Source organism: Eucalyptus grandis, chromosome 4 (genome assembly GCF_016545825.1).
Source record: "Eucalyptus grandis isolate ANBG69807.140 chromosome 4, ASM1654582v1, whole genome shotgun sequence".
NCBI lineage: Eukaryota > Viridiplantae > Streptophyta > Magnoliopsida > Myrtales > Myrtaceae > Eucalyptus > Eucalyptus grandis.
In genome coordinates, this window is record NC_052615.1 from 5,171,722 (window position 1) to 5,198,164 (window position 26,443).

The 26,443-nt window shown below is 38.1% G+C and overlaps 3 protein-coding genes across 3 annotated transcripts; 1 reads left to right on the forward strand and 2 right to left on the reverse strand.

Annotated features, from left to right (window-relative positions):
* Positions 1–2,725: 2,725 nt before the first annotated feature.
* On the forward strand, positions 2,726–5,974 carry LOC104442522 (probable LRR receptor-like serine/threonine-protein kinase At3g47570). The gene is made up of 2 exons (XM_039310649.1): positions 2,726–5,411; positions 5,574–5,974. Exons 1-2 carry the CDS (start codon positions 2,726–2,728, stop codon positions 5,972–5,974), a joined length of 3,087 nt encoding a protein of 1,028 aa, XP_039166583.1.
* Positions 5,975–10,690: 4,716 nt separating this feature from the next.
* LOC104440745 (protein BREAST CANCER SUSCEPTIBILITY 1 homolog) lies at positions 10,691–17,645 on the reverse strand. The gene is made up of 14 exons (XM_010053702.3): positions 17,424–17,645; positions 16,751–16,804; positions 16,575–16,645; positions 15,504–15,617; positions 14,776–15,263; positions 14,309–14,419; positions 13,221–14,216; positions 13,013–13,113; positions 12,563–12,749; positions 12,373–12,467; positions 12,154–12,280; positions 11,902–12,067; positions 11,685–11,803; positions 10,691–11,175 (listed from the first exon to the last, which is right to left on the reverse strand). Exons 1-14 carry the CDS (start codon positions 17,483–17,485, stop codon positions 10,837–10,839), a joined length of 3,030 nt encoding a protein of 1,009 aa, XP_010052004.2. The 5' UTR covers positions 17,486–17,645; the 3' UTR covers positions 10,691–10,836.
* Positions 17,646–21,055: 3,410 nt separating this feature from the next.
* LOC104440746 (chaperone protein dnaJ 50) lies at positions 21,056–24,935 on the reverse strand. The gene is made up of 10 exons (XM_010053703.3): positions 24,738–24,935; positions 24,592–24,654; positions 24,418–24,484; positions 24,038–24,097; positions 23,390–23,440; positions 23,202–23,282; positions 22,807–22,919; positions 22,196–22,313; positions 21,933–22,059; positions 21,056–21,548 (listed from the first exon to the last, which is right to left on the reverse strand). The coding sequence occupies exons 1-10, from the start codon at positions 24,866–24,868 to the stop codon at positions 21,445–21,447; spliced, it is 915 nt and encodes a 304-aa protein (XP_010052005.2). The 5' UTR covers positions 24,869–24,935; the 3' UTR covers positions 21,056–21,444.
* Positions 24,936–26,443: the final 1,508 nt, after the last annotated feature.

The window sequence follows — 26,443 nt, forward strand, 5'->3', positions numbered from 1 at the left end:
TGGTTGGTAATACTCCTGAGAATAAGTGTTTCTGTCCCCCCCCCCCAAGAACAAAAATGGAACAAAAATGTGTTTGGCAATTTTTTATTTTGCTGAGAACAGATTTGGAACCAAAAAAAAAAAGAAAGGTGCTTCTTGTTCTCGAACACAACTCAATAAATAAGCATTCTCTCTTTTCTTTTACTTTCTTCCTCTCTTCTTCCCTTTAGCTGGTCGTTGGCTAGGGTGATGGCCAACGACGGGCCATATAAGGCTCGGCAACCTCACCGGCCACCGTTGAGGTCCCCTGAGCCTCGTTGTGGTTGGGCGGGGCTCAACCTCATCCAGATCTGACGAGACTGAGCCTTGCCTAGCCACCAGAGAGGTCGATCTCACTCAGCCACCACAAGGCCGGCATCACTGGGGAGGGCCTCACCTAGCCACGACGACGCCGACCTTGCCCCCAGCCAAGGCGAGGCCTGAGGGGACCTTGCCGGTGGCTGGCAAGGCATCCTTGAGGCCGACGACCTCGCCGGCCCTCATTTGGCCAGTTGCCGGCCAGCAATGGCCAAGGCTAATGACCGGCTAAAGAAAGGAGAAGAAAAAGAAAAAAGAAAAATGTAATAAAATTATTAATAAATTAAAAGAAATTTTGAGTCACAAAAATATTTGGGGTCGTATCAAACGCATTTCTGCTCTGAAATAGAATTTTTTTTGCAGTTACCAAACGCCTTAAAATGCTCAAAAATTGTTCCCGAGAACGGAAATAGAAAAAAATGTTTCTAAACAAAAATTATTCCCGAGAGCAGAAGCGTTACGAAACGCACTCTTAATCATCAAAAAGCCCAAACTAGTACATATGTGACAAATTTACCACAAATCAACTTTTTAACCTTAAAAAATCCTAAATTGATACATCTGTGACAAACAAATGGCAAAATCTAAATTGGTACACTTGTTAACTGTCACATGTTCTCCAACTCAACAATTTAAAGGTAAAATTTAACAAATTTGTCACAAGTGAACTAGTTTAGGGTTTTTTGTTAGAAAAAACTTAGCTTGGGGTAGATTTGTCACAGATGGGACAACTTAGGATTTTTAGTGATAACCCTTTTAACAAACAACAATCAAATATCAAAAAATATATTAAAAGGGTTATCACAAAAAAATAAAATATTTTGATGAATAAAATTAAAAGGGTTATCACGAAAAAATAAAATATCCAACGAAAGCTTGAGTTCTGTAATTTGACTAGGAACAATGGCTCTCTGTTAGCTTAGTTGAAGCACAAAATAATTGGATGTCACAAATTGCTCTCTTCCTAGAGCTATGTTTAGTCAGATAGAGGCAACATTATCGCTTTGGTGGGTGAATAAGGTGATATAGCTTTTAGGTTCGGCCTTCTAGAATGCGGCGGTTCAAGGATACGTATCAACGCTTAATGTGCGTAGTAGGTACTATCCTTGTATGCTTTAGTATAATCAGTCTCACTTAATTCCAATCAGTTAACTTTTGTGTATCGGATTTCTCTAGCGAGGGCAAGTGCAAATTCTTCTGCACTACCCTTTTCGAGACTTGCTATTTTCATTATTTTGTGAGGAAAAAATGCGAGGTAATCCCAAAACATTTCAAATTTGTGCAATCAGGTCCCCGAATCTGTTTTTGGGGCAATTGGGCTCTTGAGTCATATACTCTTTCTTTTTACTCTCTCTTCTTTTACTTAAATGAAAATGCCGATGTGGCCGTGAAAAAATTATTGTGAAGCACTACAATGGCGTCCTATGTGGCATTCCATGTGGCAAATAGAGAAAAGTTTAAAAAGAATATAAATTAGAATGTGTTCCAAAATTCGGAAAATAAAAATATAAATTAGAATGTGTGTTCCAAAATTCGGAAAATAAGAATATAAATTAGAATGTGTGTTCCAAAATTCAAAAAATAAGTCCAAAGGAAAGGAAAATGAAATATGTAATAGGAGCGTGGGAGGAGAAGCCATTGTGGCTGTGGCACGGTGACATCCTAGCTCCCACATCAAATGGCCACTTTCTCATGTACATAATTCAGAGTATTAACGATGGACGAAGGTCAAAAAAGCGATTGACTTGAAGTCAACATCCCAACCATTGAGCTTCCCCAATTTTTCACCTAACTACTAACCCGTAAAACGAGCTCAACCCAAAAGTAAATATAAGCAAGACTTTTTCCCCCCATCGGCCCGGTTTTCCATCCGACTATTGTGATTGATCCAACCGATAAAATGGTTTCAATTCAAAAGAAAATATAAGCAAGACTTTTGCCCCCCCTCCCTAATAGATTGGTTGGATTAGTCATCCTAATTTGAAGCGGGCTGAATTTAAAGGATAAGCCATATAGAATTTTCACTATGATTTTTATGTATTATCATCACGGGGGACTAAGCAAAAACCAATGGATGGTTAGGAACACTGGCTAAAGAGTCAATATCATTTACTTGTGATAGTTTGGAGGAAAAAGTAGTGCAACTTGTCCAATGCGTTTAGTGTTGGAGCCAAGGTCAGGGGTTTGACGGTTGACAGCTACTCATTCGTCGTTGTTTTGGCTTTGTCTGCGACATGGAAAAAGGAAAACTAGAAAGGCCATTGAAAATTCTCTCCATCAGACTCCTCCCCTCCTTATAAATCTCTTCGCGGTTTGCATCAACACTTGCCACATCTCTCGTTTCCTCTTACGGTCCCTCCTTTCATATCTACCCACTTCTGGTTGAGCTATGGAGCTTGCGCACTTCAGTTTTGCGCAGTTACAGCCATGCCGTTTCCCTCTCTCCCTTGTGCTTGCATTGTACCTTGTCCTCATCTCCTCCTCCACGAATGAAACCGACAAACTCGCACTCCTCATGTTTAAGGCCACAGTCAAAGACCCTTATAGGGTGCTTGACTCATGGAACAACACCGTTGGATTTTGCCACTGGTACGGTGTTATATGCAACCTGAGACACCAGAGGGTCGCAGTCCTAGACTTGTACTCGCTAGGACTCTCAGGGTCCATCTCTCCTCATATCGGAAACCTAAGCTTCTTGAGAAAATTTTATCTCTCAAATAATAGTCTCATTGGAGAAATCCCTCCACAAGTCGGGCGATTGCGCCGCCTACTCTTGCTACAGATAGACAACAATTCACTGTCCGAAGAAATTCCCAGAAACGTGTCAGGTTGCTCAAAACTTGTAACCCTCACCATTGCATACAACCAACTAACTGGAGTAATTCCCACAGAACTCGGTTCATTGTCCAAGCTACAATATTTGTCTTTTTATGAAAATGCACTCTCTGGGAATGTGCCTTCCTCCTTTGGAAACTTGTCTTCACTGCAGGTTCTTGAACTCACGGGAAATAACTTGGACGGGAGCATTCCCAATGTTCTAGGTAGCCTGGCAAATTTATTAGCTATAGGTGTCCAAGGAAATAGATTGTCCGGCACAATTCCATCCTCATTACTCAATCTCTCTTATATATTTTGGTTTGACGTTACAGATAACCAGATGCAGGGGAGTCTTCCTGCAGACATAGGCTTGACACTCCCAAATATTCAATATTTTAGCATTGGCAGGAACCAATTTGAGGGACCGATTCCTCCCTCAGTGTCCAATTGGACAAACCTAGAGTTTTTTCAATCCGCAATGAACAAGCTTTCAGGGAAAGTGCCTTCTTTCGGAAATATGCCTGAGCTTTGGCGTTTTGCCATCTTTGATAACCAGCTAGGAAGTGGAAATTCTGAAGACTTGAGCTTTGTATGCTCATTGACAAACTCCACCGGATTAGAGTACTTCGCAATTGATAAGAACAGGCTCGGCGGGGCATTACCCAAATGCATAGGTAATTTCTCGAGCACTCTATGGTCATTCGGTGTGAGCGAGAACCTAATGTTTGGTGAGATTCCTAGAGAGATTGGAAATCTAGTCAACTTGAATGTACTAAGTATGTTTCTCAACCAGTTTTCAGGTGAGGTCCCTTCAAATTTCGGGAATTTACAAAATCTAGTGGTATTGCAATTAGGCAGTAACAAGCTGAGAGGGACAATCCCCACTTCTTTAGGAAATCTAACCAAGTTGATCGGATTAAGTCTTGGTTCGAACAACTTTCATGGGCAAATTCCTTCGCATCTATCGAAGTGTCAATCTCTCCAGTGGCTTGATCTTTCTATTAACAATCTTAGCAGTACCATACCCCCACAACTCATAGGTCTCTCATCGATAACAATCTATCTGGACTTGTCTCAGAACCATCTAAGTGGGGTTCTACCCACAGAAGTAGGGAACTTGAGGACTCTAACTGAGTTGGACATCTTTAACAATATGTTGGTAGGTGAAATCCCAAATAGTTTAGGGGATTGCACTGGATTGACAATGCTAAGAATGGGGGGTAACTTCTTCCACGGGTCCATTCCTCAATCGATCAAATCGTTACGAGGCATTGAAGAACTAGATCTTTCACGCAACAATTTGTCAGGTCAAATTCCAGACTTCTTAGTGTTATTTCGTTCCTTAAAACTTTTGAATTTGTCTTATAATAACTTTGAAGGCATGCTACCACATGAAGGAGTATTTAAGAATGCTACCATGACTTCGATAATTGGCAACGATGCACTTTGTGGGGGATTGCCAGCATTCCACCTCCCCAAGTGCATCTCCATGAGCTCCAAGAGAAGAAAAATCCATATATTGGTATTGTCGGTTTGTGTTATTTTTGGCATTCTTGGAATAGCTCTTACTCTAGTTTTCTTGTATCTTTGCTGGTTGAAGAAGACAGTAAAAGAACCAATTTCAACTTCCATAGAGGATTCGTGGCCACACATATCTTATCAAACACTCCTAGAATCAACCGATGGTTTTAGTTCAATGAATTTGATCGGTGTTGGAAGCTTTGGTTCTATTTACAAGGGAACACTTGAGGAGAATGGTACAACTGTTGCTGTGAAGGTGCTTCATTTATTGCATCGAGATGCTCTAAAGAGCTTCATGGCGGAGTGCGAGACATTAAAGAACATCAGACATCGAAATCTTCTAAAGATAGTGACAGTTTGCTCAGGTATTGATTATCAGCAAAATGATTTTAAGGCCTTAGTTTATGAGTACATGGAAAGGGGAAGCCTAGAAAGGTGGCTACACCCAAACCCAACACCATCTCACGGGAATGAACCTATCCAAAAATTGAATTCCTTTCAAAGGATAAATGTTGCTATTGGTGTTGCTTCTGCATTGGATTATCTTCATCACCAGTGCCACATCCCCATCGTTCATTGTGATCTAAAGCCAAGCAATGTCCTCTTAGATGTTGAGATGGTTGCTCATGTTGGTGACTTCGGATTGGCAAAGTTCCTCCTTGGATCATCCAGTGATACCGTGGCTAATCAGATGAGCTCAATGGGCATAAGAGGAACAATTGGTTATGCTCCACCAGGTTATCTCTCTTTTAAATTAAGAAAGTTTATTTTGGTAAAAAAATGTTTATGGGTCTTTTTGTGAGTTTGGTAGCTACAAGATACCTCTTACGCCCATTACATTCGACTTTAATGATCCGTACTCCAAATTTCACCAGAACTATGATCTACATTTGTCACAGAATATGCAATGGGATGTGAGGTTTCCAGAGAAGGCGATGTCTATAGTTACGGCATCCTCTTATTGGAGATGTTCACAGGGTTAAGTCCCACTGATGACATATTTAGAGACGATTTGACTCTTCATAGTTTTGTGGCTAAAGCTTTGCCTGGACAAGTGCTGAAAATTACAGATCACATTCTTCTTCAAGAAAGAGAGAATCATTTAAGCCCCAACAATCCTCGGCATTGGCTCTCCGAAAGCAATGGCGTATTTCAAGAGTGCTTGGTTACAGTATATAATATTGGAGTCGCTTGCTCCGATGAAGTGCCTGGAAGACGGATGTGCATCAGTGGAGCCGCAAATCAGCTGCAAAAGATTAGGGAGAAACTCTTCCCAAGGGGTTTACACGGACAAAAATGAACAACAGGTTAATAGCATTAATTTTATTAAAACTTTTATCTTCTCTCGTTGCTATACATTCTGTATTGTTTATGCAAACGCAAACGTACAGGTAATACATAACTGAAGGTATTTCTTTAAAGATGACAGTTGTTTATTTTCCACCATCCGTATCTGTACATATGTTAAACTTGCAAAAGGCCTGCAATACATTTTTGAGTACTGTCAGTTTACTAAAACTCTATTTTGGTGCTATAGTATATCAAAGTGAATCCAAAATAAATTGATTTGCTTCTTCTTCTTCTTCTTCTTTATTGTTTTAGTACGAATTGCAATCGGTTAGCTACTGGAAATTTGATTCAAAGAAAAGCTTGGTTTCTGCAGCTTGACAGGAAAGTACTAGGATGTCTGGAATTGCTCTCGGTTCCTAGAGATATGTTTGCTCTGGTGGATGAATAAGGATGTGTAGCTTTCGGATTCAGCCTCCTAGTATGCTGCGATCCGAGGGAATGTATCGGTGGTCGGTGCGGGTAGCAAGATTGTCGAAGAATGCTTCAGTAGGATCAGTCTCACTTAATTCCAATAATGTAGCTCTGTGTATTAGGTTTCTTTAGGGGGGCAACTTGTATCTTTTTTTAGTATTTCAGGAAAGTTGTTAACCACGGGTTTTTTGACAAGCACTAAGCACGTATGGATGTAACTTATTATTGATATATCCAAAGTCCCTTTTATCATTTTCATTAATCGCATGGATAAGCAACTTTCAAAATTAAATATTACTAACTTCATCAAGAAATTACTAGTCGCCATTATGCTCAAACTTCACCATTATATAAAAAGTGATGATTAACGTGGTGAAGTTACTAAATTTAATAGGTCGAAAGTTATTTTTCATTGTAGAAAGTTACTGATTTCATGGCTAAATTAATAGTCACTGATATTTATCGCCCATGTCCGCAAGCAATCTGCAAATTTTTCAGTAGAAATCAAGAGTAGCATAACAAAGAGGCTATTTTCAACAAATTTAAATTATAATCTGTTAAAAATTTGAACAGACGTGTGTTTAACGTGTTGTCTAGAAGAGAAATATAAGTTTGTGCAAATATGAATTCTACTGTTGAAAATAAATATTTTTCTTGAAGGGAAGAAAGAATTTCATACAGGTATATGAAGAATATTAATTGCCATGAGTTTGGCAATAAAACGCATCTTGCAATATTTCTTACTTCATACTAAGAGACTATTTATCTTTCATTTGAAAATTTTGGTGGCTGGTTACTGATAAAGATACAAAATCTAATGACCAACTTAGACCAACTTAGAAGAAATAATTATGAATTAATAAAAGATAACCAAAATCAGCTAGAATTTTATGCAAGATGTGTATCAAAACTCAATTTATCGGCCTGTATTAATAAGTACGTATAAACATTCTTTGGGAAAGTTATAAAAGAATAAGTATTGTCGAGAAATATAGAGAAATATATTTTTAATTGCTGGAGATTTACAATTTAAAAGTAAATGATATTTTTCATGCAAAAAAACATAATCTTAAGATCAGCTTTTGACCGGCTCCATCAAAAGAAGCCTGCCCGAGTAGACAGGTCACTGCCTCGGGAACCTAGAACAGGCTTAGGATTAATTTGATTCCCAATTCTAAGGTAGTAATTGCCAGCTTCCTAAGCCGATTTTGAAACTTATTCGAGAAAATATACATAGTTTTGCATCCATCAGGAATCGAACCATCTTTTTCAAGATGAACAAATAACAATATAACCATTTGACCAATATTAATTTTTGTGGTGCAATGATACAACTTTTATATTTTACTATAAGAATTGATTTTTTATATAAAAACATAAATTGGGCCAATTCTGGATCCAATATCGGAATCGGGAGTCACAAGGTCTATTCCTAGTTTTGAGCAAGAACCGATCACTCCTAAATAAGTGGACATATGAAGTAAGGATTCCAAAAGTTAAAAGTGAAATACTTTATCATAATTATAACTTTTTTGGGATAAAAAACATCAAAATTTAATGGCAGAACTCATTTTATGTTTTCTTTGAATTTTGTTTATATTTCTTAATGTTAGTTAATTGAAATTGGTTAGCTTAACTTCACAAATTAGCGGAGGCAGTACTAAACTTTCTGGAAAAAATATACGATTGATAGTGATAAACCACCCTATATTTACATTCTTTTAGAATTATATCTTCACAATCATCTCTTACAGTATTATATTTGTATTTTTGGATCCAAAGCATCATCAAAATTGAGATAAGAAGTAATTTCAAATTTAAACATGAAATTTCTTCTTGGGACATAATTCAATCTTCAAAGATTTCTCTAACTATTTTCTTATGAAGTTTTGTTAAAGCATCTCTAACTACCTCTGGCTTAGATTGATCATCACAACAGTTTTAGAACCATATATTTTCATAATGGCAATCATTAGCATCCCTATACTCTGAAAAATTCACTTATGGATTTTAAAATTGACAATGATCGATCAAAAAAGAACTTGAAAATAAACGCGCCAAAAATCCTAAAACATGTGATAAAAGTGTAACTGAATTCTAGAATAACAAAAATTACAATTAAGTTTTAAATCTTGTCAGATTGATGTGGTCAAATCTCTCCCTTGATTTCATTCAATATGACTAATAGGAATATTGAAGTGGCTTTTTTTTTTTGTTCATTTCTTAAGACAGGAGGCCGATATACATCTTCGTCGATACGTGACTTTTTATTTTTATTTTCTTCATTTACACGCATGCTCCCCCTTGTTTCTGTCAATCTTCTTCTCCGCATGAACGCAGCCGTGACCGTGATCATCTTTGGTGTCTCCCGCCAAAGAAGCCTTCGGTGCAACATCACAACCGCTGCCGATCCCTTCCAGACCGTCAATAGCTGCCAGTGTCACCTCCAGCGATCCCAAACGAGGTCCCCTGTTTTCAGCTCACCAGTTTTTTGGAGCTCCAACCAACCATCTTTCTCAGCTACAACAGTCTTGGAGCTGACCCCAAAGCTTCGTTTGCTCATTCCCTGTAACCTCAACGTCTAAGCATGGGCTAGCGACACCGAGAACCACCGCTGCTGACCAAGAGCCCTTGTTTTCTCGCTCTTCTGGGCTTCGCGTCCTTAGTGCGCGACCCAGGCCGCAGCCGTGCTTCGGCCTCACCTTGCCACCCTCAATGACAGCTCCAACCGCGTTTGTTTCTTCCCCGATCGCCGGGACCAGCTTCTTCCCGTAAATGCCATTAGTTATGACAACCAGCTATAGCCAAAAAAAATAGGAACTGGCATAAACGGTATGTGGTCCGACGGGACCCATAAAGAAACTCAATGTACGAAATTGCAGTTCTTGTAAATGTCACTACCTTAATCAGAATCCAGCCAATTTCCGCGCGCGACATGCTGACGTGGTGCCCACAGAAAAATGACGAGGCACCAATATGGGTTGGATCATTTTTGACCCAACCCATCCATTTGATAACCCTAGATAATATACACGAGACAATGGATATTGAATCAATATTTATATAATATGACAAGTCACCTTAAGTATATTTTCATATGTTTCCACTCAATTTTATTTTCTTCGATAATCATTACGAAATCTTCTAAATTCGTATTGGACATTGTGACAAGCATTAAGGGCTTTAGAACAGAGATCTTGAAATTCAACATCCCGACACAATCGATTTTCTGGAGAATTGCAATGTTCAATAATTATCATTCTATTCACAAGAACTTTGACAATTGAAGTTACTGCTATTATCTTGATAATTAATATAATCGCAATAATCAGAACTTCCTATCGAATTTCATGAGTATTGAAAGTGGCACGTAAAATCAATTTACAAATTTCTGAGATTGTCATGTTGCGATGGGTTGCATATTAAACAACACTTTGATACCAAATATAGTAAAATAGAAGCGCGAAGCAAGACAGGTTCAGAATGGCAGAAACGCAAGGAAAAAAACATATAGCAAGAAAGGGGAAGAATGTAGAGAAAGCTGTAAGGAAAAAGAGACACCAAATCCAATGAGAAAGAAGAAACACTAGATAGGTAATATTCAATAATCAAATCGATCAAGCAAACTCACAAAGAAGTTCTTGCCTCGGGCCATATTTTTCAGGCGAGATCTAATAACACTCCTACCAGAGAAAATTACCTATTAATGAAGAACAAAGAAACTAAATAAAATAATTCCAAGAAAATTTCAAATAACTAGTTTAAATAAGGTGGTTGAGGAAATCTTGCCCTAGGTCAATTGGTTGAGCTCTTTTCCAGAAAAGATGTGAAGCAAACCGAATGTCCCCAGGGCAAGTATCCTGATTATCCAACCCCGACACTAGGGAATTAGACCAGCAATCAAACTAGCATAAGCTCTCAGTTTGGGGTAAGGATTCATGGGAATCCTCTTGTCAAGCCAAAATACCATTACTAACCTGAGGCAGTACAACAAATAGAAATTATTGCAAATCATGTCGCGACCAATAAAAAAAAATTGCCATCCACATGAATTTGTAGTCCTTAGACAGCCAGACTACATGTCCTTCTGAAAGCAGCACTGTATAGGAAGTTAAAGATACCCAAAGAGAAGGATTTCTGCAAATTCACCAAGTTTAGCAAGCAATAGTTCATAAGAAGTTAAGAACACCAAAGAGGGGAATTGTAAATTTAACGAGTTAGAGAGAAGAAAAAAGGTGATAGTGCTCACCTATCATATCAATACCGAAAAATATGGAACTTTCATTTTTAAAATCAGTTCTAAAGAAGAGCCCCGATCCATTCGCTTTGTCATTTATGATGAAACGAAAAAACTATGAGGAATGGCGGAGCTCTTTAAATAACAAACAAGGAATATTTTCATCAGAGATCTCCTAACTTGCATGCTGCAATAGAATCCAAAAGCCATGAGTTGCTTGCCACTTTTGCTCCTGTTGATCTAGCGAGGGCCTCTGCACTAGACAACCTGCGCTTGATGATCATATCCCTGCTCAGACCACACTTGTCTGGCATCTCAAGGCTGTATATTATGAAGGTTGAAGCAATGGATGGAGGTAAGGGGGCTAGCTCATCGCAAGGAATGGGCTTTCTGTGAAGCACGGTGCCGCCGGCAGCAACTACAAGATCTTGTAGGTACCCTTTGTATGAAGGATCAAAATCTCCCATGAAATAGAACTTAAGCCCATCAAATAGTTTTGGTTGCTGCATAGGAGGAAACCAGCCAAAATGAGATGCAAGTCCACAATCCACATGCATGAATGAAGAGACGCTATATTTGAATTCCATAGCATAGCATGAGCATGCATAAATGAGCACATTAAGAGTGAAAGTTTACACGGGAACTGAATTGTTCAACTCATTTAGACTACTAGGTTAGATAATCAAATCCGATGACAGGACTTTCAAGCCAAATGACTTTTCAGTTAAATGCTCACTACAAGACAAACGTGTGAAGCCCTTCGATACTGTGCTATTTGCTTGAAGCGCAGTTATGCTGCCATGACAGTCTACAGTGGCAGCTACTTCAGTCAGATTGCAATGACACGTGCAAGTCCTCTTACTATAGAATGCCAGATTTCATCACAGAAGTACTCAAATATAGTTGAGGGGCTCATCAATGGAAGAGCCAACAGAAATTTTTAATGTCTGAGAATATTAGATAACTAAAAATAGTCAAACAGATGATGCAGTTGAGTGAAATAGATGCCCACCATGTTAATGACTCTTTGTCTTCCAAGTTGAGGACCGTTCCTCATTCCATGAATGTCAGCATTAATTTCATATCTCTCCTCATGTATATGTTCCATTGCTTCCATGCAAGCTTTTATCCCTGGACACATGAACACAAAAGACACTAGCCTTAGCAACATAAACACAGATATACTAGGATTTGAATACTATATTTAATGTTTACAGTTCCATACTGACATTCAACACTCAGTATCCACTTGCCCTCCAGGATACCCATCAAGACTTTGAACGTCCTTTTGCAAGCTCCATTTTCATCTGTTGATGCAATCACATGGGTCACAGTTGGATTCCATTTTTGCACCACTGTTGCTCTGGATGCCCTCCCAAATTGAGAAACCGCTTCCTGAAGTTCATGAATCAATGACTTTCAATAATCCTAAATAATACATTCAAATATCAAAAGCCTCAAATCCATCAATAATTTATTACCCTCTCAGCTTTTGTTAAAGCTGAACAGCACAGAACTATTTTGTCGTGAGATCCACAATAGATCCGCTTCGAGCTTGAGGCATGCTGATGCTTCTCGTCATTTCCATCATGAACAAGTTGTGATCGCCTGTTGAAGTTATGTGTAAGCCATCTCATCAGGCTCATAATGTTACTCAAAAATAGGTCATTTAATCAAACTTGTTAAGGATGTTAGCATACTCTTCTTTTGAAGAACTCTTCATCTCTTGAGGTCTGGGAATTTCAATTGGTAATCTAGAAGAAAAGTGAAGCGGGCACAATAGAACAAAATTAACCTGTTTCAATGAGAGTTTCAGCAAAAGAAAAACATATATAAGTTGTCCCCAACCAAATGTTGTATACAAATTACGAGTGCATCTGTGAAACTTACAGTATCCCATCTACATTGGGCGATCTTCATGGCACAAGTGACATGAAAACTCTTGCGACAACTTTTCTCATAGCATCCAAGAGCTGCCCCTTTGATTCCACAGCAGCAACATTTTATTCTTCGGCTCCTGAGTACTTCAGCTTCAAGATTAATAGCTTTACCATCCACAAAATAGACGTTAGGAGCCCTGCACATGTATAGTTCCTCCTCTTTAAGCTCAGCCACATCAAAACTAATAGCCGCCTTTGATACAAGACAGTCACGATTTTGAAGTTTGAAGCTTCTGCAACCGCTGTTTTAATATAATTTAAAGATGGAAGGATGCAGAAACATATGATATGATCACCATCAAGACATTCCTCTGACATCCATTAACCAAATTTTTTAGCTCGTTATATAAATGTAAACAGGAAGGTGGTTGTATTTTTGTCATATTTCAAGTGTTCTTACCATTCAGTGCAATTCTTGTGCGAATGTATGATCCTAGATCCTCCATTGTAATCTGCAGGAACAGGCTCCCCATTACTGTAGTGGACCATCTCTCCTGAAGCCTGCCATTGTACATAGCATATGTAGCATTTTAAGCTTCCGAGTCTAAGGCATTACATTCCAGATCAGCCCAGAAAATAAAAGTTGCATGAAAATAAAGCAAATGGACCTCTGAGCATTCTGATGACTGGCAGAAAGCACACTGGACGTCCCGGGGAATGGTCCCACATTTTCGCAAAACCATTTCATCTGAATCTTGTAGCTTCTCAGCTATTGGAAGCTCACTTGCAACTCTCATGTCATGATTTGTTTGAGCTTCCTCAACTTGCGCATTACCACCAACCTCTGGATTCCCATCATCCACCCCAGCATCTGAGATTACCAAAGAATTACATTTCTTACTCTCCTTTAGTCTCAATCCTCGATCATCTGTTAGCAACTTTCCAGACTTCATTCCCTCGCTGTTGTCATCCTTATTTCTCACTGTAGACGACTCTGTGAGATTCACCAACGGAAAAGTTGAAAGGGATGAGTTGTGCACCAAGTTTTCGTCGGTTAGGTCTTGGATGGCGGGCCCTTCAAAATTGATTCTCTCTTCTGCAGATATTGGCTTTCTTTCATTCAACATTGCAAGATGATCTTTCTGGAATGGAAGGTCAAGGTTGTGGTTATTTCCAGTCTTGAAAGAGCTAGTATTATCATCATTGTCCTGTTTCGAAGCTGGAGTTTCAGCTACTTCAGTGACACTGCAGCCCTTGCCTGGAATCTCACCAGAAACATCTCCATCTGTTGTCTTAATTTGACCAATAACAGAAACCGATTTCTTACTCTTTTTCAATTTGTTTTTTTCCATCAAAATATTTTCATCACTATGCCATGATGGCTGTTCATGACAGGTTTCAAATGTTTCATTTGAACTAAGACGAGCTGCAGGACTGTGCTTGGCATTGCCAGTCATAGAGTTCATCTGGGACTTTCCACTCCTATTTCTGCTTCTCTTTTTGGATGTAAATTTCCTCATATGATTATTCTCAGTCATTGACGCAGAAGGGAAATCCGGGGATGGCACATCATCAATATCAATTCGATTATCCAAATTTCTAATTGTCTGAATAACAATTTTTTGTTGTGAGGCTTCCTTGAAATCTTTCTTACTACCAGTTACCTGCACCGCACCAAAAATGTCACAATCTACAAAATAAACACAAAAAGAAATCATAAATCTTATTAGCACACAAAACATGGCCCGATCGATACCTGAACTTTAATGGGACTTGAACAAAGTTCAGGGGAGCAAGGTCTTTGCGTCCATTCAAACATCTCACTGTCGTAGAGTTCTCTGGCCTCAGGATTACCATTATTGTTTCCCTGCAAAATTTGTGTCTAAGGGTGAGGTAATTGAGAAAGTTTTAAGTCCAATAATCTATTGTTCAACTGATATTAACTTGGAATCGAGACTGCGCCTACTGCAAGAATGAGTTTGAGTTGTTAAACATAGAGGTTGTAGTAAAATCAGAAGGTGATATTACTAGTAGTTTTCAAAAACTAGTGAACTTCATGCAAGATGTTGAGATATAAGTTTATTTGCAGTCGGCAACTTAAAAGATGATTACACAAACAGTTCTAATTATGATCGAGAACCACATTCACCAAATGTCCTGCTACTCTGAGATACAACGTTTGAAAAGTTAGATGGACTTTAATAGAGACTAATGGAAACTAACCTCAGTAGTCAACTTAAAGGGAGACTCATCATCTGAGTCCTTCATATCACTGAAAGAAGGAACATCAGGAGGTGATATGCCTGTGAGCTGTTCATTGTCGGAAGATTGAGTCAGCTTCTCAGCATCTTCTTCCTCCCTCAACCAGAAAAAGGGCAAAAATGACTGCTCTCCCTTTTCATTCAGTGCTAGTTTCTGCTTCGCTGAAGCCAAAGTGTTCTCATTGTCTTTAGTTTCACATAATCCAGCTTTTGGATTTGGAGGACATAGCGAAGATTCAGCAGAAGGATATTGCGGCACCTGGACCCTCTTCTTTTTCGGAAAGGAAGGTTTTACACAATTAGGACTGGATATGATTGTGTTGGACTCTTCTTTTGTTTTTCTTGGTACTTTCTTTTTGGATGTCCTTTTTCCCTCTGATACTTCATGACCAGACACTTCAACATCTCCATTACTCGTAACATCACAATGCTCTAGTTGGTTCTCCCCATCTGTGTTTGACATGAGTGAAAAAATAATAAATCAGGAGAACAAGCATGATACAAAAAATATCAACAAAAGAATGCGACCTTTATCTATAAGATGTCATAAATTTACTCTACAGCAGCCTCCAAAAGAAGCTGATAAGAAATGCTATTTATGTCAGACATGCATTAAACTCTTTTGCGCTGTCCAGGATTATACAGTTTAATCACTTGTGTAAAGAATGAATCACCAAAAAGAAACATCACCTGATAATTTATCGGGTGCCGCATTTTGGCTGACAAAAATGTTTATTCCTGAAGCCACTTCAATGTTCTTGTATATGCTTACCAAGCTGTCCATGTGTGGAGCTGGGCGAACCTCTGTTTACCCAGACAAATTTAGCATAAGAGAACGTCAAATGCAACTCTAGAAGGTAGACAGCCTATGCATCATGTATTTCCAGATTTTGAGACATAAAAAAAAAAAAAAAGTCATAGTTTTAGAATTCAGAATGTGCTTGTTTATCTATGAAGTGCAACATATTGACCAAAATTTGGGATCTAAGAATCTTTGCATGGCTAAATAACTCATTCCTCTTACTGCAGATACTTTAACAGTTCAAAAACTCCAATTTTCTCCATTGCCATTATAGCCTTCTGAGGGAATCCAAAGGTGCAGCTCTTTTGATTTGGAAAATTCGAAGGGTTAGTTCTCACAAATCCTTGTAATATGTTGAACAATTTATAAGTCGAGAACAGTCACTTCTCTCGTCAAACTTAGGAGTTTTAAGATTTTTCTTTATTTTAATTTTTTTTATGATCCAGGGGCACCTACATTGGAACCCAGCTCCCCAGAGGCCCATGGAACCCGCTACAACACCCATGAATTGGTTAAGTCCAGACCAAGAGGTAGATGCAACTTAACCCAAAGGCTTGCACACAATTGGTAATCTGTGCGCAAATAAATCAAAAACCCTGAAGAGAAAAACTTGTCGGACCAAAAGTATAGAGATTCCATTGCCATGTAGTGTGAACAATAAATCCTTTACTAACAGAATACGTGTGTGCGAGATATAGAATAGATCTTATTATGGGTCCAACCTCTAAGCATTCATCAATGTAAGAAATGCCAGAAAATGCTCCAATTTTATCATATAAATGACTTAATCCCCGACTCCACAAACTGCAACCTAAAAGAGCATCAACATCATGTGCATTTTATTTCTGCAATTTCTCGCCAGAGTTATTGTGTATCTAGAAACTGGGGGAAGAAAAAAAAAAGGCTCTGACAGGAAAAATTCTGATGTCATATGATTCAGGGAAAACATTAAAACATACCTCTACGACGATAGGGCACCTTACAAACCGGACAATTAGAGCCAGATTTCATTGATTTCATAATGCATGAGCTGGACAAGAGCAATGAGAGATGGTTGTCAAGTGTCCAGACATACATCTATCACTACATTTCATCCAAGGAACCAATAATGAAAAACAAGGCACAGTCAGCTTACTTGCAGAACACGTGGTTACATAGGAGCGAAGCTGCAGAATTCAACAGGCTCAAGCTGCAAGAGATTGACAGCACCGCAATCAGCACTCCCAATGGGCAAACCCAATCACCGAACAGCAAGAAGTAAAGGGTTCATCACACTCCATTTTTTCTTAAACATATCAACGAGTACATCCAGCACCGATTCAAATTCAAATGCGACAAGCTCACCAAACAAATGCGAACGAACCCAAAAAAAAAAAAAAAAAAAAAAAGAGATTAAGAAACGAATCCCTCTCGAGTCGATCGATCCACTCGATTTTGAATCAAACGGCCAGAACAGGACAATTAGAAGCTGCTATCGAGCAGAAACAGAGACAAGTTCTCTTCTTTTCGTGTGGGTATGGAAGTTTCGCCAGAAACGAATATTCACCGAACAGCAATGAGTAAAGGGTTCGCACTTCAATTTTTCTTTTTAACATCTCAACGGGTTCATCCAGCACCGGCTCAAATTCAAATGCGACAGGCTCGCCAAACAAATGCGAACGAACCCAAAAAGAAAGATAAAGAAATTAATCCGTCTCGAGATCCCATCGATTTTGAATCAAACGAACAGAACAGGACCATCAGAAGCTGCTGTGGGGCAAAAACGGAGACAAGTTCTCTCCTTTTTCATCTGGGTATGGAAGGCTCACCAGATAGGACACTTGAGCTCCCTGCCCATCATTTCCAGCTGACTCGGGATCGGGTCCGCCATACCCACCTCGGAAAGTACGAGCTGCGAGCGAGCGAGCGAGCGAGAGGGAGAGGGAGAGGGTTTAGCGGGTGAAAACTGCGAGAGCGGATGAGAATGAGATTGTGGACTGGGAATTTTCAGTGAATTTCAGTGTGTTGGGGAAGCCAAGATTCACGAATTCCTTTTGAATTTTCTGCCGCCAAAAGGAAAAAACCGCGACCCCGCCTCCCTCTCCGAGTGGCGGGCTCGAAAAAGCTGTAGCGCCTACGGATATCTGAGCGTGTCACGTGTCCTGCACGTGAGAAATTGTCTTCCGCATCCCACGGGACTAAAAACGCATTGTTCGGATGGTGGCATAAATTATTTATAAACTTTGGTCCATGAAATTCTAATTTATTTAATGTAATCCATGAAATTTTATCTAATATTCAATATGATTCCTAAATTTTTTATATTGTTCTTTTATTAATTTAATATTTGGGATAATATTAAATGTTTTTATATAATTCGTGGACTAAATTGAACTTATACCAAAAGTTTAAAGATTATGTTAAATAAATTAAAAGTTTATGGATCGCATTTAACGAATTAAAAGTTCTAGGACCACATCAAACGTCAAGCCAAAATTTTGGAACTATTTGTGTCAATTTCTCCATTTTGATTGCCTATTATAATTTGAAAGGTCACAACTTTCGTATACTACTCTAATAAATGTCACTCCGGCAAGACAAAATACCAACATATTGAATGGACGTGAGTTGATTTCAAGTACGGCGTCTCTCAATTATTATATATGTGATGGTTTTATTAGTGATGGGCTTAAGGCCCGTCCGTTCAAGTTGGGCCCAAAAAAGCCCGGCCCACAGGATTACAGCCCGTGGATAGGAGGACATATAAAAGGGAGGAGAGAGAGAGAGAGAACGTACCCGTTGAAGAAAACAGAAAGCGAACGTACGTCTTTTTCTTCTCACTCTCTCTCTCTCTCTCTCGCTTTCTCTCCCAAAAGGAAAACAGTGAAGCGCGAAGGCGAATTTGCTTCACCGGATCGAACAGGACCAAGTTTCTCTTCCTCTATCAGCGTTGGTGTTTAATCTATGGCTTAAAAGGTACGCTCGAATTCATAGTGTGCTATCGGTGATACGTGTTGTTTTCCCGGGCTCGTCTTCCGCATTGATTTAGGGGTTCGATTTAGTGTCGAATTCGCTTTTCGGGGATCCGTTATTCCCAACAATATGTATATATAGGTAGGGATAAAATAGGAAAGGTAAAAAGAGATGAATACATCTCTACACTCTTTTAGTTTCTAGATTTTTTTTTTTTTTAAGTTATCATAATTTTTAAGCCTATATTGATTTTTTTTTGTCTAAACTAGTCAAATTTTCACGTTGAATATTTTTTCCATGCAAACATGTATTTTTTTAACGTACTCCTATTATATGCCTCTCTCAATCGTTAGTTGAGAACAAATATTCACAGAAATGTATGTGTATAAATAATGTTATAGTGCTTTTTATATTTTGGAAAAACGAGAGTAATTTATGAATTGTATTTATTTGATGCATAGGAAATTTCTTTATATATATATGCATGTATGTATGTATGTATGTATGTATGTATGTATGTATGATCATACAAATAAAATTAAGCATGACTAATAACTCGACATTAGTTTCTTTTATAATCTATTCTCTTGCTCTCTTCAAAGTAGAGTACACAAGCTTATAAAAGATTCTTTACCAAAAAAAAGAAAAACTTATAAAAGATACACAAATATGCAAATTGTATTTTTTTTTCATCATAATAAGCTGTATATTTCATACGTTGCTTCTTTAATTTGTTCCTATCCTAGATGATTTGACGGTGAACAATGGCATAAACAATTTACTACTTTTTTTCCAAAATGTTCATTTTTCCATATGTTCATTTGCTATATGATTTGAATTAATATGGAGAATAATGGCATAATAAATTTATCAAATTTTTATCCAAAATTTTTAAACTAAAAAGTTGAGCTTGAAAAACTTATAAAATGAATTTACATTGGCATTATTTTTATGTTTTGAAAGATTTCAAATGTGATTGCTTATTAAATTCGGCTTTAATAAGAAATGCAAATAGAAGGGAAAAGATCTAAGCAAATTATACGAAACATAGTTTGCTAATTCATGCACATAGGCCACGACTTAATTCTTTTTACTGTTAAGTAAGGGAAACCGTAATTATTCTTATTTTGAAAAAAAATATATATGAATCATACGAATAAAATTGCTTAGCATCTCACGTGACTATCCACTCAAAAATAAAAACACATTAATTGAATGGGATGGTCATATTATAATTCGAAAGGACACATTCTTATATAAATAGACATATTCTTTGGTAATAAATATCGCTCTAACAAGATAAAATACCAACATTTTGACCAGCATAAATTAATTACAAGCATCGTATTTCTTGATTATTGTATCTATACATAGGTGAGTAGAAATTAGGAAATGTTAAGAGAGATGAGAGGACCTCAAACTCTTTGAATTTTGAGATTTAGAAAAAAAAAGTAATCTCGCCTATATTACAATGCTATATATATATTATGGAGCAACGAATATAATTTCTGGATTCTTTTCATTTTTTGAGCAGGAAATTTCTTTGTTTGACGCTCCTTTTTGCGATCTTGCACATATGGTTTTCTCCTATGTGTAAGCTTGTATATATATACACATGCTTACTGTGTGTACATGGGTAAATTAAATTGTTTGAAATAAACATATCTGATAATATTATTTTATTTTGTAGTCCACTCCCTTGCTTTCTTTTGAGAATTGTATACAAAATGTAAATTGGGTTACTTTTATGTTACTCTTCCTATATGTTCAATTTCCTATATAATATGAGATAGTATGGAGTAGAATGGCGTTAACTATATATTATCGTTTTCCAAAATTTTCAAATTAAAAAAAAAATTAAGTTTTAAAAACTTAAAGATGAATTTATATGCCATTATTTTGTTTTGTTTTCCAACGTTTTAAACGTGATTGTTTATCAAATTTAAATTTTAATAAGAAATGCGAAAAGAAGGGAAAAAATCCAAGCAGATACTAGAAACATAGTTCGCTAATTTATGCACGCAACACAACTTAGTCTTTTTAATATCATATAAGGGACACCGTAATTGTTCCTATACTGAAGAACTAAACATATGAACCTCAATTAGTATGAATAAAAGCTAATGTAGAAACAACTAATTAATAGTTTCGCTAAATAAAAAGAATCAATAGAAATTTTGCCGAGAAAAGTGAATGGATTTTTAATTTTAGTTCAATCGGGAAAGAAAAGTAAAATGATAATTAAAAAAAAAAGATTTAATTTATACACATAGGCTGAAAATGTTGAACTTTTTATTAAAATTATTCGATTATTATACGAGCTTGAATCGAGTGGACATATCGAACCAAAAAATAAAAATTTGAAGGCAGGTGTGACACCTATCCAAATCTAATTAGAACCTTTCAAAAATTGTAAATTTGTATATTATTTCTCAATATTCGTCATCATTGCCACGTATCTGGTGAATTATTAAAAAAACGTGACAAGTACGTCATATAGCATTAGCATTATTACATACGAATTACGTCATTCAACATTCTCAATCCCTTCTTCGCCAAGCACAAGAAACACTGAGGCTGCTTGAACTTTCTCATACAAACCGCTAACTCAAGCTACAGATGAACATCAAATGGCATATACAAGCAAAATAACCCGCAACACCCATAAATTATCTCTGTTCCTAATATCCATCAAAGACTGTAAGAATGATACCCATTAAGGATTGTAATAACTCACGGAGTTTGTCATAAGAAAAACGGAATCCTGTCGTGGCAGATCCCGCGATTTCAAGGTAAAACTGCGGTTTAACTGGGTTTCTATTTGTCAATCTTGTTTTAAACTGTGTCATCTCTCATAAGCGAACTGAAAAAATCCCACTATCTTCTGCGCTTGTGCTCTTTCCTCATCTCCATGAAGTAGCTATCCAAGTTCGACTTGTTCCATAGACGTCTTTTGATCAGATCTTCTTTGGTCAATTCATCTGGATAGCATGCACCATCATCGAGTCAATACGGAAATTTTTAGTATGAGATTCTTATGATTTCAGCAAAATATCAGTATTGACTCTGTAAAGCGTTCACTTTATGATAATGTTCCATTAAACCACCCCATCCCCCAATAAAGGGAAGGAAAAAAACTTGCCGAATAAGCCTATCAACTGATGTCCGATCTGAACATTCATGAAGTAATTCTTACCAGACATTTTAGACCATACATTTAACATCGCCAATCTATTGTTTAGTCCAACTATGGTAAAAAATTTAACTAATGATCTGCCACCCTTTATTTTTTAAGCAAGCATCCTTGCACCTTCTAAGGGCTTCTTTTGGCAAAAGAAGAGAAAAAAGGGTCATGAAATATTTACCTATATTGCTCCAGGCATCAATGGGAACGCTAAGTGCTCTCTGTGTGAGGTAAGCAGCATCTTCCCAAGAATATGGAGCCTGTTTCACCTTGTACCTCCAAAACCAACATCCATACCACAATAATAGCTGAGGAAAAGAACCAAATTAGTCTATTCAATTGTACATGCTAAAAACTGAGAGTCAAAAGATGAGAAGGATAAGTTGTGAACAATTATAGCAGCATATTAGATGCATCATCAGCTGATCAAATAGAAGTCTTTACCTTGACAAATGTGTAAGGTAGGAGAATGAAACGCACTCCAACAAGGTCCCACAAAGAGGGTTTCTCAGTTCCCTTTATTTCCAATTCAAGTTCTTTGCTAAGTTCTTCCTCCACTTTTCTGCAATAACACATGACACTCCTTTACCTCAATCACAAAAGAAGAACCGTGACTCAATAATAAGAACCTGCAGTTAACTCCAAAAGAAAGGTACTGAAAAGCAATTTAACATTTTCCAGATAATTGCTGCATCAAAAGCTTATAGCTGTACTGCAGAAAGTTATGAGTTATAAATCCCACTAATTGAAGAGCTATACTGTCGCAAAACAACTAAGTCACCAACTGATGCATCAAAAACTCAATATTGATGAGAAAATAATGCTAATTTAAAAAAATAAAATAAACAGAGGGTAAATTATAAACAAAAAAAAAAAAATGTAAAAAAAAAAAGTAACTACTTTGTCCTGAAGTCTGTCGTTCATGTAAATTAGGAGCGATTCCCATGTTCAATTTACTCTGTTTCAGTCAGCAATTGTCATCAAATCACTGAATTCTGGTCCACAAGCAAAAGTTAACTAACAGGTAACCAATTAAGAAGCATGAGACTGCATACTTGTCCATTTGTTTCTGATTCTTTTTCTTATTTGTCACTCCTCCACTACGTTCCAGTTCCAAAGCTCGAAGTCTGTTTTTGTACGCTGGAGTCTTTTTTACCATGGCTACAGCCTGCGGCATAAAAAAGATGTGATTTATTGATAATTGTCATTTCAGGCATAAGGATTATCAAGTATACCAGAAAATACAAACTTGAAATCTATCCAAATTAGTGTTCACATAAACCATGCTCGTTTCGATTTGAGAGTACAATAGAGAATATAAACTATTTAGTAAACTCTCAACTATAGTGCATATGGACACTGGGAGCAGGAAAACATCATTAATATTCACAGCAAGCATCATTATTTAATATGATACAGAGTACAACAGGGACTTAACATATGAGAGTACCTGGTTGTACCTTGTACACTGGTTAAAATATTGAAATCCTGAAAGAATAAGAAGGAGGCCAACAAGCACAGCACGGGGATCCTGACAAGTGAACCATCAGTTGTTAAAATGATTAAAAAGAAAGAAAAAGCTAGAGAAAGAAAGTTTGACGAGGAGCAATGTGCCATTGAAAGATTGCAAGGTCTTACTGTCTTATGACCATAATATGCCTGATAATATCTTGCTGCATTGTAGAATACCTGAATGGTGTAACGATAGTAAGCACTCATCACAATGACAAATGATTGAACATATGCTTCTTATTGACAGAGGACTTTAGTTGGTGCCCACTTTAGTTGGTGCCCTTCACTTTCAGTAAAAGTGATAAGACATTGCAGCCTTGCAGGCCATATTCCTCCTACTCTAAGAGAATGGAGAAGAGAGAAGACCCAATTCGCATAGCAGCATGACACATAAGTTTTGAACATACATAGGTTACACCAACTAGATATGCAACAGATCATAAATGATTTTGAGAACCAAAATACGCATTGATGACACAGTAATCAAAGCATTTTGCTCCATCGTAATCCTAGGGCTCCACGCTTCTACCATCGCACTTCCAATGAATCAAATCAGCAATTCGCTGAGCCACATTATTTTCCAAACAAGAATCTAGGGTGCTGCCTATGTCAAACACTCAGTACGCAATGTATTCAGCTATAGAATGTGCATCGAGATTATCTACTGCTGGATAGCAAGTCAAATGCCCACCTGATTTGAAAGCAATTGACAGGATCGAAGGAAACAAACCCATTTGACACATTTTGAGTTGCACAAAAAAAGGATAAGAGTACCTCCTCTGGATGCGCAATAGCATAATCATATTGCTCGCGAGTTGCTTCATCTTTCAAAATCTGCAATTTCACAATCATAGTTAAGCTACACACCAAAACCCACCAAAGTAGGAATAGAAACCACACTACTTGGCCCGATGCCTCATGGCATACAATTCATAGAGCAGTCAAAATCTCGAAACTCAGATCACTCAAGCATGATTCGCACAATCTTTGCCGCATCAAAATCACATCACACTTCGCAACTTGCGAATTCAAATGAATTGATTCAAATCAAGCTGCATTGTCCATTCAAGATGGGAAAAAACCACTGGGCTAACATAACAACATTGCGATCGAGCTAAAAAGCAGCAAGAGCCCCCGCGGCGCTACAAACCTACCTCGTAGGCATTGGCTATCTTCACGAACAGCTTCTTCGACTCCGGATCCGGGTTCTTATCGGGATGGCTGGGCATTCACGGGCGGCAGCATCGGATCAGAAAATGAAGTACCGCAAGAAAAAACCCAAAAGGAAATCAAAACCCAAGAAACGCGCGGACGGGCAGGGAACGTACTGTTTCAAGGAGAGTCTGTAGTACGCCCTCTTGATCTCGGAAGAGTTCGCGCTCTGCGAAACCCTAGACAGATTAACACAAAGCAACGATGAATCAGCAAGGTGCTCCGATAAGGTAGCGAGGGAGAGAGAGAGAGCGGAGCCGACCCTAGGAGATCGTAGCAGTCGTCCTCGTCGCAGTAGATGGCCGCCGATCGGGCGGCGAGGAGGGAGAACGCGAGGAGCGCCGCCGCCGCGCGCCACCGGGTCGCCGTCGCCGCCGCCGGGGGTGGCGCCATCTTCCGCTTTCCGGTGGGGGCCCTTCAAGCCGTCGGATCTCGCTTCCCTCCCGAGGATGGGTTTCGTCACGGCTCAGAAATGATTTTTAGCTCCGAAAGTCAACGGTTCATCTCGTTGACTACCTTGTAGATATGGATCGAGCCCAAGCCCAAGATCAAGCCCAAGACCGAGCCCAAGACCGAGATTCAAGCCCAAGCCCGAGCCCCGACCTGAATCTCTCTCTTTTCGCCATCTCTACGCTATAATTGGACATAAAAAAGGTGGACAAATGACTTGTTCTACTTGCAATATCATTGGACATAACAACAAGAGATGTCTATTGAAAAATGTATTTCTTCATGTTGATACTGAGTTTATTATCTTAATATGCTGTCAATTAATACTTGTCATGTGCTTCTCAGGCCAATACTCAAGTCAATATATGTACAAGGGGTGTGCATGGTTTGAGTGAGCGGTTCCCGGCCTAGAACTGGAAACCGTCCGCTAATGACCAATTCCAAAAAATTGGAACCGAGAACCACCCCGTTAGTTACATAGATCTATCCGAGAATTGGATCGCAGGTCCAGTCCGGTTCCCGGGTGGATCCATGGAACCGGTCTAACCTAATATCGTTTTCCAAATCCCGCCGTGAGTACTTTTCATATCAAGTAATATTTTTCTTTAAATCGAACCGACTTAATTAATGGTATAATTTTTCGTTATTTATTGGAAAACACTACCAAAGAAGAGAAATAGGTTTTTTTTTTTTCCTTTTTTTAAATCATTATAGTTGAAATCTAAAATATTCTTTAAGTTCAAAATTCTGAATGATTGTCATATGTAGATCGTCTTTTCCTTTATCCGCTAACAGTGCTCAATCTCTTACAACATTTGCTTTACTAAATCATTTCTGTAGAAACAATTCCACTGGTCCTACACATATTCTTGAACACAATGTCTTATGTGAATCCCGAAAGTATCATTTGAAGGAGCCATTTGTTGAATTTGTTGAGTTGCTAAAAGGCAACTTACACACTTTACTAAATTCTTAAAAACAAACCTTGAGAGGAGATGGAGTCCTAAAATTTAGGTTTGCTAATTAGTAATTTCGAAATTTATTTTAATATTAAAAATTAATATATTATTATAATATAATCGGATGGGCAGATCCGCCCATGGAACCGGGAATCGGACTGGTACCCACCGGTTCCCATAAATTAGAACCAAGAACCAGACCAGTTCCCTCAAGAACCACCGATTTCGGGTGGTGCCAGTCCGGTTCCAGGCAGTCCGGGCGGATCCCAGTTCTTTTGCACACCTCTAATATGTACATTGAGTGCCAATGCTAATACATTTGGATTTGAATAAAATAAAACAAGTCTTGATATGCAATATATGAATACGTCAATGGTACATTTAATGATAATGAACATAACATTAGGCCAAAGCTAAAGCGACGCCAAGTACAAGTGAAGGAGGATCTAAAGGTTGGGATATTACTTTTGCGGAGGCAAGTGCAGAATGTAGTGGGCAAGCCAATGCTTCATCTCAGGTTTGTAGCAGGGCCAATGCTTTTGCTGAAATCACTATCGAT